At 43.8% G+C, this 17,056-nt stretch overlaps 1 protein-coding gene across 1 annotated transcript in view; it reads right to left on the bottom strand.

Annotated features, from left to right (window-relative positions):
* The window catches only part of adcy8 (adenylate cyclase 8 (brain)), a gene marked incomplete at its 5' end in the record, with an annotated part of 56,834 nt that overhangs the window by 19,553 nt on the left and 20,225 nt on the right, over positions 1 to 17,056 (bottom strand). Inside the window, 5 exons of the mRNA XM_079285461.1 lie at positions 492 to 762; positions 2,354 to 2,512; positions 4,715 to 4,842; positions 5,901 to 6,012; positions 8,668 to 8,798. Of these exons, the coding sequence (XP_079141587.1) occupies positions 492 to 762; positions 2,354 to 2,512; positions 4,715 to 4,842; positions 5,901 to 6,012; positions 8,668 to 8,798 (801 nt within the window). The remainder of the gene's footprint in view (positions 1 to 491; positions 763 to 2,353; positions 2,513 to 4,714; positions 4,843 to 5,900; positions 6,013 to 8,667; positions 8,799 to 17,056) is intronic.

Raw genomic sequence — 17,056 nt, 5'->3', positions numbered from 1 at the left:
AGAAGCCTGAAGTGCTTCCTCCAAAAACCAACCACCGCAGACAAAACACCCAAAATGTCAACGTGACGCCTCCGGGAGCTGATTTGTTGTCAAAGGCAAACGGGAACGCAGACAAATGAAGAGGGGATGAAGAGGCTGTTATAATGATCAGAAGCTCATCATCCTCACAGACACACAGTCTCTCCGCAGAAAGCCGTCCACTCATTCACAGGAACAAAACCACAACAAAAGGCAAAACATCCAACAAGCAGGCGAGATAACTGATCACATGCACTGCAAAAAACATCCATCTTAAGACCATCCTGCAGTGAGGCTAAAAGTCCACAAAATAAGATTATTTTACTTGACAAACAGCTCAAATGTCCCGGGAGAAGTCACATTTTAACACCATATTTCTAGAAAATCCAAGTTTTCTGTTGAGATCGACATTTTCCTCACAGCGTGATGAAGTGCACTACATGACTTGAAGTACGAGCAGCGGCGGGACTTACGTTCTGCTTCCCGACGATGTTGTCGAAGGGAAGCTCCGGGCTCCAGGACGCCTCGTTGAAGGTGGTGCTGCTGGCCCGGCGGTCGACCGAACTGGCCGACTCCTTCACGATGTCCTCGGGCAGGCTGAGCGTGCTCTCCTCCGGCTGCTTGATAAGGTAGGTCTCGATGTTGTGGCGGCGGAGGAAGTCGTTGCGGTCCTTCCCGTGGCCCTCCTCCACCTCGTAGTCGCCGTTCAAACAGTCCAGAGCTGCTTTGGAGATGTGAATCCTCCTGGAAAAGATTTCAGTCAGAGTTATTCGGGCATATTTTAAAATCTTGCTTTAAAGCTGCAACACGTGAATTATTCTGGCCACTAGGGGGCAGAAGAACTCCACAACAAGCTGACTAACGTGCTAGGAAACAGCTCGTCTCCAGCTGAACTGAAAGGACCTGTGCCACAAAACGGAGAGTTAAAAGAGGCTAAAAAGCTTCGTAGAGCTGCAGAGTCGGGGAGAACGCGTCAATACGAAAGATCCACGTCATCATGAAGCAGGACGTTTAAAAACAGCACGAAACCCACACGGGGCAGTTGGTAGTGGATGGTCGATGGGTCAAACAAAAAGGGGCTTTCCCCCAGGACATCGCTGTTTATACCCCGTGTGAAACGACAAGTCATTGTAAATGTATTCGTCACATCATTTACACACTGAAGAAACACCGCTGCCGTAGCTATTTTAACCCAAACCATCATCTTAACCTAACCCAGTAGTTGTATTGCCTTAACCTCACTTAGTCAACAAAGAACGAGAAATACCGCCTCTCAGGTTGCATGTTATTCATGTCCGTCCAAAATCTCATCACTCCATCATTTTATCCTGTCACACATTTGTGTGAAATTGTCATAATAAGCATATGAATTCTTGAGTTATGGCCCAAAATGTGTCTTGTGAGGTCACAGTGACTTTTTACCACCAAATTCTAACCAGTTCATCCTTGAGTCCAGGTGGACGTTGGTGCCAAATTTGAATTTCCCAAAGACCTTTGCGGAGATATCGTAATCACGAGAATGGACCATTCTCTGGCCAAAACACCAAACGTGCACACACATGGTAAGACATCACAAAATGTTTAATAAACTTAGTGTAGGAGCAAGGACCACGCCCCGAACATATCTCATTTCCTCCGCACAAAGTATTTACGCACAACTGACCCATTGAGTTCCTCTTGCCTCAGCTTCAACATCCCTCCCCCAAACCCCTTTCTCTTTCTATCTTTCATCCTCCCTCTTTATCTCTACCGCTCACATGATTACAGGAACCACAGGGGAACCCGCCACTGAAGAGTCTCCACTCCCCCAGTTCCCACCAGTCACCAGAGGACAGCGGTCCATCACGGCTCATCATTTATTACTCATCCTACATCCTACAACCCTCATCCCTTCATCCCATGACCCCTATCCCTTTATCCCTCGCCTTCATCCCTTTAACCCTTACCCTACATTCCTTTACCCTACAACCATTTGAAACCTGTATCGTTATTAGCCTGTTATTAGCCTGTTATTAGCCTGTTATTAGCCTGTTATTAGCCTGTTTTTAGCCTGTTTTTAGCCTGTTTTTTAAGAAATATGGAATCGGAAAATATGGAAACCCAAAAGTTGCCAAACTCTTGCTAAAGGGTTGTGGGTAGGCACTTAGCTCGAATGGTTAAGGTTAGGCATTGACCATCTAGACATGACCGTCACCAAAACCAAAACATCTGTGGTGCAATGCTGGCCGTGCACCTTTGCTGCATATCATTTTGCCGTCTCTCTTACCATGCTTCCTTTCTGTTTAAAGGTTAAATACCCCGCTCTGAGAGTCTTAAATCTTTTGGGGTTTCTCACCCTGGGATCCCTCCAGACTCCAGCTTGTTGGCGATGTCCACGTCCCAGGACCAGACGTCAAACTGCCACTTCCTGAGTCCCAACACGCCGCACAGCACGGAGCCCGAGTGGATCCCGATACGCATGTCGATGTCGTGTTTCGTACGGGATCTCACATATCTGGAAGAAAGAAAAGAAATCAACATCAGAAGGATCAAGCTGTCTTTCTCACAAACATTACATTTTGACATAGGTTTAGTGCCTTGCTCAAGGACAGCTGGACAAGAAGATGAACCACCAACCCTCCGATTAATAGCCAACCTGCTCTTCCTGCAGCTTCATTGTGATTGATAATTCATTATAAATTCGTCATAATTGGTATAAAACATGCAAAGACACTGATGTGGTCCTTTAAATTGAATACAACTAATAATAGGGTTTAATCTTGTAATTAAAATTCATCCTTAAATTGTTAAAGTAATGATGATAAAGTAAATGTCTGTATTTAGTTTGTCTCTTTGGCCAGATGTTCGGTCTGTTCCAGGGGTAACTTTAGGTCACTGTGCATTAATTCAGCAAATGAATATCCATGAAAACTGACCTTTGCAGAAACAGAACACAGATAGCACTGACGGAAAAACATCGTTCATTAATTCACCAAGAAATGAGCACGACACATTTCACGCGTATCAGCGAGCCCGACACAAACGGGTGGAAAACATTCCCAGCAGGCTTCTCACACTCATTAATACACTTGTTTCTCATTTCATACGTTATTATCCCCGAACACAACAAAAGCAGAGTGAACTGGAGCTGATACGAGTCTGTGAAGAGCTGTCACGCGCATCCCCGCCTCGCGGCCTCATTTCATGCTTCATAAAAGAAGCATGAATGCGAGGTGAAAGGCATCCTGGGAGTTTGTGACAGGTGCTTGAAGTCAGTCGACTGCCGACGACACCCGAGGCTAGCAATTAAGTCAGACGAACTGCAGTTAGTCATGACGAAGATGATGATGATGATACTTAATTGACTCAGCGGGGAAGTTCGTCACCTCCCCGTGGAGGTCGGAGGTCAACACTAACTACGTACAGGCTCTTCATTGACCGGATAAGAATCACTAAGCTCCGCCCCTCGCTGCTACTCCATCAAGCTGTCAGAGCTACGTTACCATGAAGCCCACACTGTCACTGACTGCACTCCCTGAAGAAATGTTATCTTATTATTTGGAAAAATTCAATGTGATTTAAGAGAGAAGCAGACAGAAAGGTCTACAACATGTTTGAAGGATAAATCCAGGATTTCAAGCGGATTCATCAGTGAAAACAGTTTAAACAGAAGCTACAGATCAGAGTAAAAGTGAAATGAAGGAACAGCACTCTTCCTCTTTGTTCACAAAGACAATCATCACAACACATTCACTTTACCTTCAGCAGCTAGCGCAACAAAGAAGCGCTAACACTAGTTCATGATGCGCTCACACGTTTGTACGTAGAAACGTAATGTTTTGGAAACGTATACCTCGACCCCCAAAGACACTGACGCCCTGGAGGGGTGAGGCCAAGCCAGAGAGCCATGTTCACCAGCTCAGTGGTGTGAATGTGGAGGAGCAGATCTAACAGCAGTGCAACATGTCTCACTGCTCGCTGCTCACGTTGGACCTCGTGGATGTGAAGAGGAACGTTGCAGCTTCTTATGCATTAGTGGTGTGGATGAATGAGGCAACAGACCTTTGTTCGTCTTATGTTCACCGTCGTTATTAGCTCACCTCTTGTAAACAGCAACGTCATCATCAAAAGAATACGAAATAATGAATTAAGATTAAAGAGCACATCCAGCACAATGGTACAAAGGCAGCTCATAACCTGCATGTATCCACACAAATAATGCCGTGCAATACTGATGATGTCTGAGCGTGTACCTTTGATTTGTGTTGATTTGTAACTGTGATTTTTAACTGTGAAAGCAGACATTATAATGTTTATAATACGTTTACAGTCACGTTTTGCATTTTGAAGTATTATTAGACAAACTGTATAGAAACAGCAACATCTGATAAAGAGTTGAATCAAAACATTCGGTGTTTTTGCCGTTTGCGAGAAAACGTTGAAGTATTAATTCCGTTGTGGAAACGCCTTTGTGGAATAAGTTGTGACTTGGCGAGCACTCCCTGTGTCCAGAAGTTGTGGCCTTAACAGGAGGAGGTCGAGGTGGATGGATCGGTCAAACAAAGAGGACTTTACAGACTACAAACAAACTAAAGACGCAACCATCGTTGACGTGTTTCAGTTTGAGTCTGCAGGGAAGCGCTGGACCCACCAGAGTCTCCACCCCGACGGTAACAGATGTTAACTACCACGGCAACGCGATGGAGGAGGACGGTACCTGATGGTCTTGATCATGCTGAGGCCCATCTCCACACAGCAGTGGGCGTGGTCCTGTCTGGGCTCAGGTAGACCCGACACACAGTAGTAACAGTCTCCCAGGATCTTGATTCGTAGACAGTGGTTCTCCTGCAACAGACCAGTCACATCAGTGCACCTCTGGCAGCAGTTGTTAAAAAACACAGCATGCAAGAAATCAATGCAGTTAACCTCACAACAGAAGAGCACCAGGCATGAGATATAACATTCGTGATGGAGAATAGAAATACAGAGAAGTGGCAACGAACAAATTCCAATCCCGGTTTGTTCTGCATAAACTGAAACGCTCCTCAGTGGAACATCAGACCGACAGTCGGACAGAGTCCAATGTTGAATCAATTATTCGCTCTGTTGTTTGAATGAAATATTCATCTGCTGATGCGGTTTCTTTATTGCGCTTTGACGAGCGGTGGAAGTCCTGAAAGGCCTTCAGAAAGATAGAAAGTGCTGTCGCGACGTAGACGCAAACGTTATGAGACAGTGAAGATGAAACACAATTTAAACATTGAATCAGAACAGATCCTACATGTCGGATCTTCAGCTGATACTTTAAACTTGGGCATCTGTTGAACGATAGATTATAGAAATAACTGTGATAAAAGACAAGACCTATGCCGCTGATATAATGAAACACAAAAGCATAATAATGCAAGTACATTCTTTCAAAGACGAATCAACTTTCAATTCTGAGAAGAATCTTCAGATGTTGGACTGTAAAAGCATAAACCGCGCTGTTTATTCTGGCTTCATGTTGCTTCAAATGTTGACATTCTTACGTAAACACAACAGGCAATATCCAGGTCACATGCATAGATGGTGTGATATTTACACAACATACAATAAAAATGGAGGTTTTGTCCATAAATGTACGATAAGTGGATGAAGTGAAAATGATTAAGATCGCGTCCATATATCGTACAACACGTGAAAAGCGTTATCATCGTGACAGAACTATTCACTGTGAGGACGTGTTGGTTCTCCCATGAATACATTTAGCTCCAAACTAAACTGAACAATGAGTTTAAACTGACAACATCTGTAATGTAGCTCTGAAGCCGAGTGAGTGTTTGTGGTTGAAAACTCACAGGAGAAAATGAGCAATGAAAGAAGGAGAGCTGACACGTGGACGTGAGGTCTTCATCACTTACGTGTGCGAGGCGGTCGAAGCGTGCGAAGAGTTCATTCAACATTCGCACCAGCTCCTGCGCTGACAGCGTCGTGGAGAGGTTGGTGAAGCCTTTAACATCTGCGAAAAGAATGCTGAATAAAATACGGAAATGTCACTTTAATATCCAGGTCAGTGCTTTAAAACCATCCAAATATAATATTTAAAGGAATACTTCAACCTCAGAATGACCATAAGACATCCTCGTATGTTACCGAGAACTCTTGAAGAAGAACTCGCATTCCTCCACCGTCAACGTGGAATTAAAAAACTGAGAAAAGTCTCGATTCATTCAGTAAATGAGGGCCATGTTTAGAAGAAGCACAACTCTATGAAACCTTTGTTCTCTTTCATGTGCTCGGTCTGTGGGGTAGAAATCTACTTGCTGGTTACTTGTCCTGATACAGATAGTTGTATTTATTCCTGATGTATTATTTTTTCTGGACTCCCTGTTTACCGTGGAAACATGAGAGAAGAACACGGGGCGGGTAACGGACACACAAACGGTCATTTTGTGGTGAAGTATTCCGTTAATGCTGCTGAAACATAACTGTCAACATGAAGTCCTGTTTTTACGTTACAGTCTTGAACACATGAGAAACTTTCCTTTCTAACAGTCTCAAACGAATCCACTCAAGTACACTGAATTGACTCTTTATTGCCAAATATTTCAACTTGTTTTGTTTAGTTTTGCACAGGTTGCACTTTACTGTGATTATCTTGAAAAGATATTCAGTGCAAAACATGTGAATTGCAGCCACAAAAAGCTGTTTTTTGCCAAATATTAGTTATTTTCTGCACAGATTGAACTTTATTTCCATTGTTCTAACAAAGTGATTGCACATTGTGTTTGTCTTTGTCTGATGGAGCAATCTGGTTTACTTGAAAGTGATTGCAATTTTCTTTATTCTATTATTTGAAAAAGCACAGATGGAGGAGTCACAGAGTTCAACATGGACCATGTTGTTCCAGTTGTGTTGGGGCGGTGGGGCGTGAACATGTGTCCTCCTCCAGAGTGGGGCGTGAACATGTGTCTTCCTCCAGAGTGGGGGCGTGAACATGTGTCCTCCTCCAGAGTGGGGCGTGAACATGTGTCCTCCTCCAGAGTGGGGCGTGAACATGTGTCTTCCTCCAGAGTGGGGCGTGAACATGTGTCCTCCTCCAGAGTGGGGGCGTGAACATGTGTCCTCCTCCAGAGTGGGGCGTGAACATGTGTCCTCCTCCAGAGTTGGGCGTGAACATGTGTCATCCTCCAGAGTGGGGCGTGAACATGTGTCATCCTCCAGAGTGGGGCGTGAACATGTGTCCTCCTCCAGAGTGGGGCGTGAACATGTGTCCTCCTCCAGAGTGGGGCGTGAACATGTGTCATCCTCCAGAGTGGGGCGTGAACATGTGTCATCCTCCAGAGTGGGGCGTGAACATGTGTCTTCCTCCAGAGTGGGGCGTGAACATGTGTCTTCCTCCAGAGTGGGGCGTGAACATGTGTCTTCCTCCAGAGTGGGGCGTGAACATGTGTCCTCCTCCAGAGTGGGGCGTGAACATGTGTCTTCCTCCAGAGTGGGGCGTGAACATGTGTCCTCCTCCAGAGTGGGGCGTGAACATGTGTCCTCCTCCAGAGTGGGGCGTGAACATGTGTCTTCCTCCAGAGTGGGGCGTGAACATGTGTCATCCTCCAGAGTGGGGCGTGAACATGTATCTTCCTCCAGAGTGGGGCGTGAACATGTGTCCTCCTCCAGAGTAGGGCGTGAACATGTGTCTTCCTCCAGAGTGGGGCGTGAACATGTATCTTCCTCCAGAGTGGGGCGTGAACATGTGTCCTCCTCCAGAGTAGGGCGTGAACATGTGTCTTCCTCCAGAGTGGGGCGTGAACATGTATCTTCCTCCAGAGTGGGGCGTGAACATGTGTCCTCCTCCAGAGTAGGGCGTGAACATGTGTCTTCCTCCAGAGTGGGGCGTGAACATGTATCTTCCTCCAGAGTGGGGCGTGAACATGTGTCCTCCTCCAGAGTAGGGCGTGAACATGTGTCTTCCTCCAGAGTGGGGCGTGAACATGTATCTTCCTCCAGAGTGGGGCGTGAACATGTGTCCTCCTCCAGAGTAGGGCGTGAACATGTGTCTTCCTCCAGAGTGGGGCGTGAACATGTATCTTCCTCCAGAGTGGGGCATGAACATGTGTCCTCCTCCAGAGTGGGGCGTGAACATGTGTCTTCCTCCAGAGTGGGGCGTGAACATGTGTCTTCCTCCAGAGTGGGGCGTGAACATGTGTCCTCCTCCAGAGTGGGGCGTGAACATGTGTCTTCCTCCAGAGTGGGGCGTGAACATGTGTCTTCCTCCAGAGTGGGGCGTGAACATGTGTCTTCCTCCAGAGTGGGGCGTGAACATGTGTCTTCCTCCAGAGTGGGGCGTGAACATGTGTCTTCCTCCAGAGTGGGGCGTGACAGAAAATGTTTGAGAAGCACTGCTCTCGGCGGAGACGTCATCAACCTCTCACCTGGAAACACCTGTGATTGTAGTTGGCACTGATTCTCTATGTTGTCAATATATGTCTCATTTTAAGAGACGCTTGCCAGCCAATCAGTCTTTGCTGCAGCTGTGAGTGTCAAGCTGTTTATCTGTCGATTATCCTCTGGTGTGGACTCACAGCCTCACTTCTCAGAAACACAGCATGTCTTATAAACACAGCTGGAATGCTGTGAAAGGTCTCACAGACGTCCTCCCCTCCCCCGTCCATCACAACCCGACTAGCTCACCTGACATTCTCGTAGCGGTGGATGTAGATTCTGTGAAACTGCTGCTGGAGGTGTTCGTCCTCTACATTTGTCATGTCGTTGATCATTTCTAAAACTACAAAACGTGGCAGGACTGATAACACCAGTCTCTCCTGTGGGGCAGAAACACAAGAACAACAGTATTAGTTCTCTGAAGCAACAAAGAAGACCAACAGCAATCATATATTTGGATGTTTACTGAAAATGGCATAACTAAACATTTGCACTGCTAAAATATCCTTATGACGTCATTTTTGTTGAAAGAATCTGCCACTGCCCAGTGATCATGTTAACCTATTTTCAATATTAATCTACTTATATAATTGTTCTTGCATTAAACGTAAGGTTTTTTCTGTTTTAAAGAAAACAAGAATTTTATCGTAATAAATACACGCACACCTATAATAATGGATGAATTTAAGATTGTTTTTGCTGCAAAGTATCACTTTGAGGTGGTACTTTAAAAACAGATTTATGTATATTGTACATTTCCTCAGAGTAAAGTGTGACACTGTGAATCACAGATTAAGAGCAATGAGGAATTAAATGTTGACACAAATCAGTCCAACACAGAGTATTAAACAAGCAAACATGAGTAACAGAATCTTGTAAAGACACGTTACATAAAGGCCTGTCTGTGAGGAATATCTCATACGATGAGTCTGCCAGCCTAAGCTCCAGGAGCAGGATCCTCCAAAGCCTCCAGGCCCACAGAAACAACACGAACCACCACGTTTGTCTTTTTTTCTACTGACGCAGTTCCACTTGGCAAAAGCAGAAACAGATTTGGAGTGGGAGCCATGCAGAGTCCCTCGGCACTTTTTGGCCTCAGGGATCTGCTCAGGCATCTGCCTCCTTCAGACACTGAACACTTTCAAACCACGACTCAAGTTATTCAATCTCAGAACCCACCGGCTATCAGTCTGACGGCCGCTTAGCCTCTGGGGGCACCAGACAATATCCGAGGAAACGTCTGTATACCAAGAGCTCTCTGCTTGTCTGTGTTTGTATGTGTCCAGGTCTGCCACACTAACTTATAATGTTACCACCGCCAAAATACCTCCACGTCCGCTACGTGTATTTCACCGGTCTTTGTGACTACGAGCAGCCGGACTTGTTGTCCGTGTGATACGATGAAGTCATGGCAGGTCAATGGTTGAGGACCCGAGGAAGCGCAGGGTTGATTGGTACGTTTTTTGTCTCGATCAACACCACAGGCCAAGCACTCGGCCCGCTCTGAACAGGCTGCAAATATCAAGCTGAATCAGCGCTAGATGATCGCCGAGAGGTAAAACGCGTAAATAGCACATCTTGTACCAAGAGGCAACTCAAAGTGCTTACAGATTACACAAGAAACACGTGATCAAATCAATTATAACACAGAATAACAACAACCAAGATTTAAAGGAAACCTTTTTTAAAAAGCAAAGGTAAACAGGTCGGACCTTTGCTTGGATTTGCTCGTCATCATCATCTCAAGGGTTACTACTCGGACTAAAGACAGAAACCAGAAAATCTGAACGCCTCCAATTCCAAAATCTTCTCGTTCTGTTGCCTGAGGATTTACATCGGTTTATAGTGATTATGAAGTTTCTCCACTCATAAACCCTTTCAGTGAAGTCAGTGCACAACATCTTAATCTTATCTTGGTGCTTCACACCAACAGAAGGACACACGAATCGAAACTCGTCAATTTGTCCATTATTGAGTCCTGAGACTTGACCGGTTTTAATCAAATGAACGGAGACAACGTTTCACCTGTTACACAACAAATCAACATGTTTCATTTATCTTTTTAGATCAGAACACAGACTTGAACACTTTGAAGAGAAGTCAAGTCTAAAAATGTGAATTTGTCAGAGTCGTAATAGAAAACATAAAGAATGAACTTTATGTCTGCATTATGAACTTGGACAATGAGTAGAGTGTCTTTTATTTATCTACTGATTCAAGGACGGCTTTTGTCAGGAAATTAGAATGAAAAAAAATAAACATAAAAATATGAGATCATTATTGTAATCGTATTACAGACTGTAGTGTTTTCATCCAACCTTCTGTGAACTCTGCAGTGAAACTGCATAATGCTGTCGGAGAGCCTCTTCAGAGACAGAAAGAGAGAGAGAGAGAGAGCGAGGGAGAGAGAGAGAGAGGGAGAGAGAGAGAGGGAGACAGCATCATCTGTTCCATTCACTCTTCACTAAAACCAACACACACTCTCCTCGGTCATTGTTGTCACACTGAAGGAACAACTGATTCTGTTTCTTTGTTGCCTTTTGTTTCACACACAAACTTGTTTTCCTCCCTTGAGGGGTCCGTATATTTATTGGTCCAGTTGTGGGGTCCATCATTTCTCTCACACACACACACACACACACACACACACACACACACACACACACACACACACATCACGGGAAACTGTCTGAACTGCTCCTGATTCAAATCAGGAAAGTCTGCTGCAGGGTCATAAGTCATAAATAAAATAATGCAACAATAGTTACGTCAAATGTCCAATTTGATACAAAACATCTGATTGGTAAAAACAGTACTCTCTCGTTTAATGTATGGCGGAAACTGTACTGATTTGTTCCGATTTTTCTGACATGATTTGAGATTTGCACGACACACTTTTGCAAATTCCAAATACACAAAACATGAATGACAGATTCAATCCGACATGGGACACGGCAACATATCCTCATACAACGATTCGTATAATATCTTCTGAAAAAAGTTTTTTATTTTTCCAAATGTTTCGTGTGTTTTCCTCACAGACTGTATAAGAAGTGGATGTAGTCATCGTGACATCACCCATTGGTTTGTGCCTTCGTCATCTTGGATTACGGCCGTCGCCATGTTGGTTTTTGCAACCAGTGAACAGGAAGTGACCATATTAGGACTGAGGAGGAGTGACGTAGAGACGCCGTATACGTCTCTGGTCCTGACCTGTCAATCACCATGTAGCCCCGCCCTAAAGCATCCCCTGCTTTATGGTCTGTGTGAATCTAAATGGACCATAATGTACTAAATGAACATCATGCTGTATTGAAGAAGACTTGAAACTAGAGATTGAGACATAAACTCATGTTTACAATGTTTACTGAGGGAATAAATCAAGAGAGAAGTAGAGTCATTTTCTATAGACTTCTATACAACCAGAGGAGTCGCCCCCTGGTGGTCAGTAGAGAGAAGGCAGGTTTTTAGACACTTCCGCATCCGCTTCACTTGGCAGAATGGGAGGTTGCTGCCTGGTTTGCCTATGAAAGCCAGCAACATGGAGTTATGCATACAGTTGAAGCATTACAGAGAGAAACACTGAGGATATAACTTTCACATTTAAAGTTTATTGTTTAACTGTAAAAATATGCTGCCTGTATCCTTATATACCAATTTAAGGAATCACTGCCAAAATGATTATGTAAAAACAAATATTTGCCCTTTGAGATAGATATACATATTGATATTACTTCACTCTTAAATATTGATGTTTTCTGTGTACACTGTGTTAAATGTTTTGGAGGAGAGGAGGTGTTTCAGCGTTCATTGCTCTCAGCTCTGTTGTGTGTGTGTGTTGACCTGTTATCTGTGCAGAAAGGCGGAGCGGAGCATCCCCCAAATGAAGGTCCAGACAGACACACATTCCAGTGGAGCGTTGCTAACGCTTCGGCTGCTGCATCACAAGCAAACGCTGCCGGGGGTGTCGGTGGTGGAGAGTCACTGCAAGAAATGTTGATTTCTTTCTATTTTCACAGAGTCGTCTTGAATTTAAAACCAGAAGTTTGAGCCTTTGAGGAGCTCGGCCTGGTTTTGTTTAGTCTCTAGCTGTGTTTACATGGAAGCCTTTAATTCCTCGAACAATCACGTAATATCGTTGTTTGAACAGAAAGTGGCTTGTGTACAAAAGCTTTCCACAATCCATTTCGATAAACATTGTTTATCCATTTTTCTACGTTTGTTGAAACATCTACACACTCTTTGCAAACTGTTTGCTTTCCACAAACATCTGGCTCATTTAAATCCCCTGTTTAACCAGGTGACCGTGGTATCTGGATGCAGTTTACTCTACAGGCAGTAAAAACACAGAATGCTTTGGCACAATGCTCACCAGCTCCTTCGTTTGAGCGTGAAGTCATTGACCTTGGAGCAGTTTGACAAAATAATGTGAACACAAGCGCATTGAACATCGTGTGTCTCTGCTCTTTTCCTGCATGAGATTTGTTTCCACAAAAGAACTCTCTTGACACTAATTGGAGTAAATGAACAGTTTTATACGGCATATCTTGTATCATGTCACATACGTGTTTAAATGATAGCTATGTCTTTCTTTCATGTGTTACTTTCCCTTTTTGTTGAAGAAAGATAACAAAACCACAGCTCGGCAAGTTATCCTTCGTTGCCGTTATAGATCATAACCTTACTGTTTTTGAGGCATGATTGTTTTTTTTGATATGTACACATCAACTGTTACTGTAAATATAATTCCTACAAACTGTATATTCAATATAGAAACATCTTTACATTCACATACTGTACATAATCATCCCATCCATTAGGGCTGGGCGATATGGCCTAAAAAAAAAATCTCCGATTTTTTTACAAAAAATCCGATTCACGATTTAAATCGATTTTTTTCCCCCAAAATTTTTTGCAGATGACAGAAGCTGTTGAAAACAATTTTTTCTTTTATTTTGTGATGATTTTCCCAAGTAGGTTGATAAAAATAAAGTGCAAACAAAACCTGAACATTGTAGAAAGGTGCCTGTAGTATACAAAAAGTATTTGGTCACTCTTTTGTTTGCCTGAATCATTTAAATATAAAATTAAATTAAACATAACATTAAATGGCATTAAATAGTAGCCTTCCATTGTAAACAACTGTGCAAATGTAACTTTTTACAGTAAGCTTTTCTAACTGAATACACTGATACAAACACAGCATGAAATAAAATGTATATGACCCTTTAACATTCACATTTTCAAAAGTGCAACATCTGATCTAACATCAACATAACATATTTTGCACAGTAAATAAGTGCATGTAAACAAAATCAAGTGCATTCACAACATAACCAACAGTATTAAACAGTAGTGCATGTTTTTTCTAAATATTTTTTGCCAGGAAGACAAGCCTGTCTACTACCTCTGGCTTCAGGCATGCACGGTGGCATGTAACAATGCCCCCCCCCACACACTGAAAAGCCTCTCAGAGGGGGCACTTGTAGCTGGCACAGAGAGGTATTTCTTTGCTAAAGTACTTAGCCTTGGAAAGTTAAGTTGGTGACGCTTCCACCAGTCAAGTGGATCGGTGTCTGGGTCAACCTGCTGGACCACAGGTCAGTTGTTGCGGAGTAGAATGACATCCCCTCCAGCTCCGCAGAGATCCTTTGGCGTGTACTATTGTACAGCCGAGGCAAGGCAACGTCAGAAAAATGTTTACGGCTTGGTAGCACGTACCTGGGGTCCAAAGCTTTGAGACGGTGAATAAACCCCGGCTTTTCCACGGTGTATATGGGCACCATATCTTTTGCGATATACATCGCGACTGCATCCGTGATGGCTTTCCACCGGGCACTCTTCTTCTCATGCGGAGTACAGTTGGTGAATGTCTCCAAAATGCTGGGTTGTTTTTGTGAGGTGGCGGCGGCAGCAGTGAAGCTGCTGGCCGCCATTGTTTTAGTTTGTAAACAATGCGCGCGCACTCTACTACGGGAAAAAGGGGTGGGGGCGATTTTCTCGATTTTCAATAAAACACATCGCCTTAAAGCACACATTCGAATTAATCGATTAAATCGATTTATCGCCCAGCCCTACCATCCATGTACAGCAATTCAGTTTTTATTTCTTTGAACTATTTGTTTTCTTTACAACTCACAGAACACTTGACTTGGATAAAGACGTTTCATTTCTTATTTCATCGTTGGTCATTCGTGCTTTTACATATATTCATATAATACTTATTTTTACTCCTTTCACTGCTTTTATACCGAACAGTTCTGTCTATTATTTACCGTTGTACGTCATCTTATTGATATTTCTGTTTCAGTACATTAAGAGAGATTCAAATAAAAACTGTATACTCAATTCTGATTCTCCTGAAATCGAGAATCAAACAGATATTTTCATAATCTGGTCGCATCATTTCTCCACACAAAATGAAACAAATCACATTTAGTCGATAACTTTAATTTTGTAGTTGGTTTGGCCTTTCTCACAAACGTTAACTACAAAATATAACAGCATTTAATTAATATGTAAAGAGTGAACACTGTTGATGATTTATATGTCAATGTGTCTTTGTGCTTTTTTTGCTTGTTACTCAGGTGGATATTTTTTGCAGTGTGGACAGTGCAGGGTGTGTTTGCTCCACTGGACACGGTCTCTGGTTTGGACAGATGAGAGCCAGCGGACTCAGTCTCACGCTAGCTCTGAAAGTCATTAGCGCAGCTTGATTTGAGCCGAGAGCTGAAGCCCTCCAGCAGCTCACTGACGATTCCACGTTCATATTCCATTTGGATTGTGTTAAAGGGTCACTGGAAAACACGTTGTTCCTTCTTCCTGCTTTTACTGTCGCTTGATTTTTTAGTTTCTTGTTCAATTCAACGTCACCATCTGAAGTTGACCCACATTTAAAAACGGTGCTCCTGCCTTGAACCCTTTGGGTTTATTCCACGATGCATCTTAAAAGATGCATCTTTATTTTTTACAAATATAATTAAATGTTCATCCCACAGTAAGACAACACTGTTCAGAGGGACTTCAGTACCAAAATCAACCTGAAGCAATACAAGTGAAGGTAAGATGTGTTGACATGACATACGTATACGTAGTCAACGATGACGCTCTACGCTCCACTCGCCCGTCAGTTTTGTTAAATGCATACCCTCTTTTTAATTGTTTTAACTTCCGCGTTCACATGAAAACATCTTGGTTGAGTTAAAAGAAGAAAGTTTGATATGTAGTTCACTACACTACGTCACGAGTCAAACGAGTCACGGTAGACGCTCTGTGCCTTGGTTGCCGGGCGGTTGCCGGGTGGTTACAGCGCATCCCTTATAACTGTAATGGTCCGGGTTCAATTCTGGCTTTGGGACCTTTATTGCATGTCCCACCCCTCTGACTCGCCCCATGTCTACACTTCCTACAGGCAAAAAGAAAAACAAGAAAAACAGCATCGACCTTTGGGTTAGACAGAGGACCCAAACAGTGGTCTCCTTGGTGAAAGTCATGTATTTTATTACCCTTTCATCTGCCCCGAACTCCCTACGAGGACTTTATCACATTAACTACGTCACCTGACTTCCTACTTTCCTCCGTCATACGCTCACACAAAGCGCCTCGATTTGAAGCATCGAGCTTCTGATCAAGTTGCCGTATTGATACGTACACAGTTGATTGTGTTTCTGTGTAAGTTCTACGTAGATTCAGATGAGCAAGAGATTCAACATGTCGGACATTGGATGAGTTCAGCTCAGCGTCCAGCTTGGAGTTAAATCAGATAAAAACACAACACTGACAAGTTAACATGGCAAACATTACAGCTGCCCATGTACACCTGCAGCAGACACAGAGCAACGGCAGCATCTCAGTGGACTTGTGTTTGCGTCCGCCTGATGAATTTAAGTCCAAAATACTCTCTTTTTGGTCCCGAGGGGAATATCTGTGTCTTTAGCTGCTAAATGCTCCACCTTTCTACTTGCCGTTTCTATCCACGTGCTGCCTTCACTTTAAGGACACAAACGTGTACTGCTCGCCTCGTGCTGTGGACACGAGCGTGGCTCTGTGCTCTTACAGCATGTTGACAGAAATACTCTGATTGGTTTGACATTAAGATGGTCTGCTCGAGGGCGAGGCCCCATCTCGACCCATTACAACCGTCCCAGAGCGTATCAGAGCCAAAACCCTTCCAGGAAACTCAACGCCGTGAAAGCTTTTCTGTGGCTTCTCAGAGGCTGACCCCCACTCCACTGCGCAAACAACGCTCTACACGACTCAGACTGTGTGTCTCGTTTCTATTTGAGTGTGTGAGTGTGTGTGTGTGTGTCCACTGCACTGATGCAGTTAGCGTGACAGCAGCGGATCGATGCAGCGTCCATGTTGTTCTCCTCTCAGCGGGCTCATTAGCCGAGCTGCTAACATTCAGTCCTGTCAACCGAAACCCATCAATCGCTTCGCTGCTGTTATCAAAGTGTCTTCCCACTCTGCTCCGTCACTAAACAACAGGACGTAGAAAAACACATGACTGTTGTGCACTGACGGTCATTTAGAGGTCACCGTTATCTCTTAAAGACTAGACTTCAAAGAGCTGAGCTCCGAAATCATCCAAACTCCCCCATTGCTGCTGTGAACCGCTCCCACTCTAAAAGGTGCGTTC

Source organism: Melanostigma gelatinosum (assembly GCF_949748355.1).
Source record: "Melanostigma gelatinosum genome assembly, chromosome: 15".
NCBI lineage: Eukaryota > Metazoa > Chordata > Actinopteri > Perciformes > Zoarcidae > Melanostigma > Melanostigma gelatinosum.
Note: the sequence above shows the minus strand (reverse complement) of the source record. Positions and strands in the feature narration are given on the sequence as shown.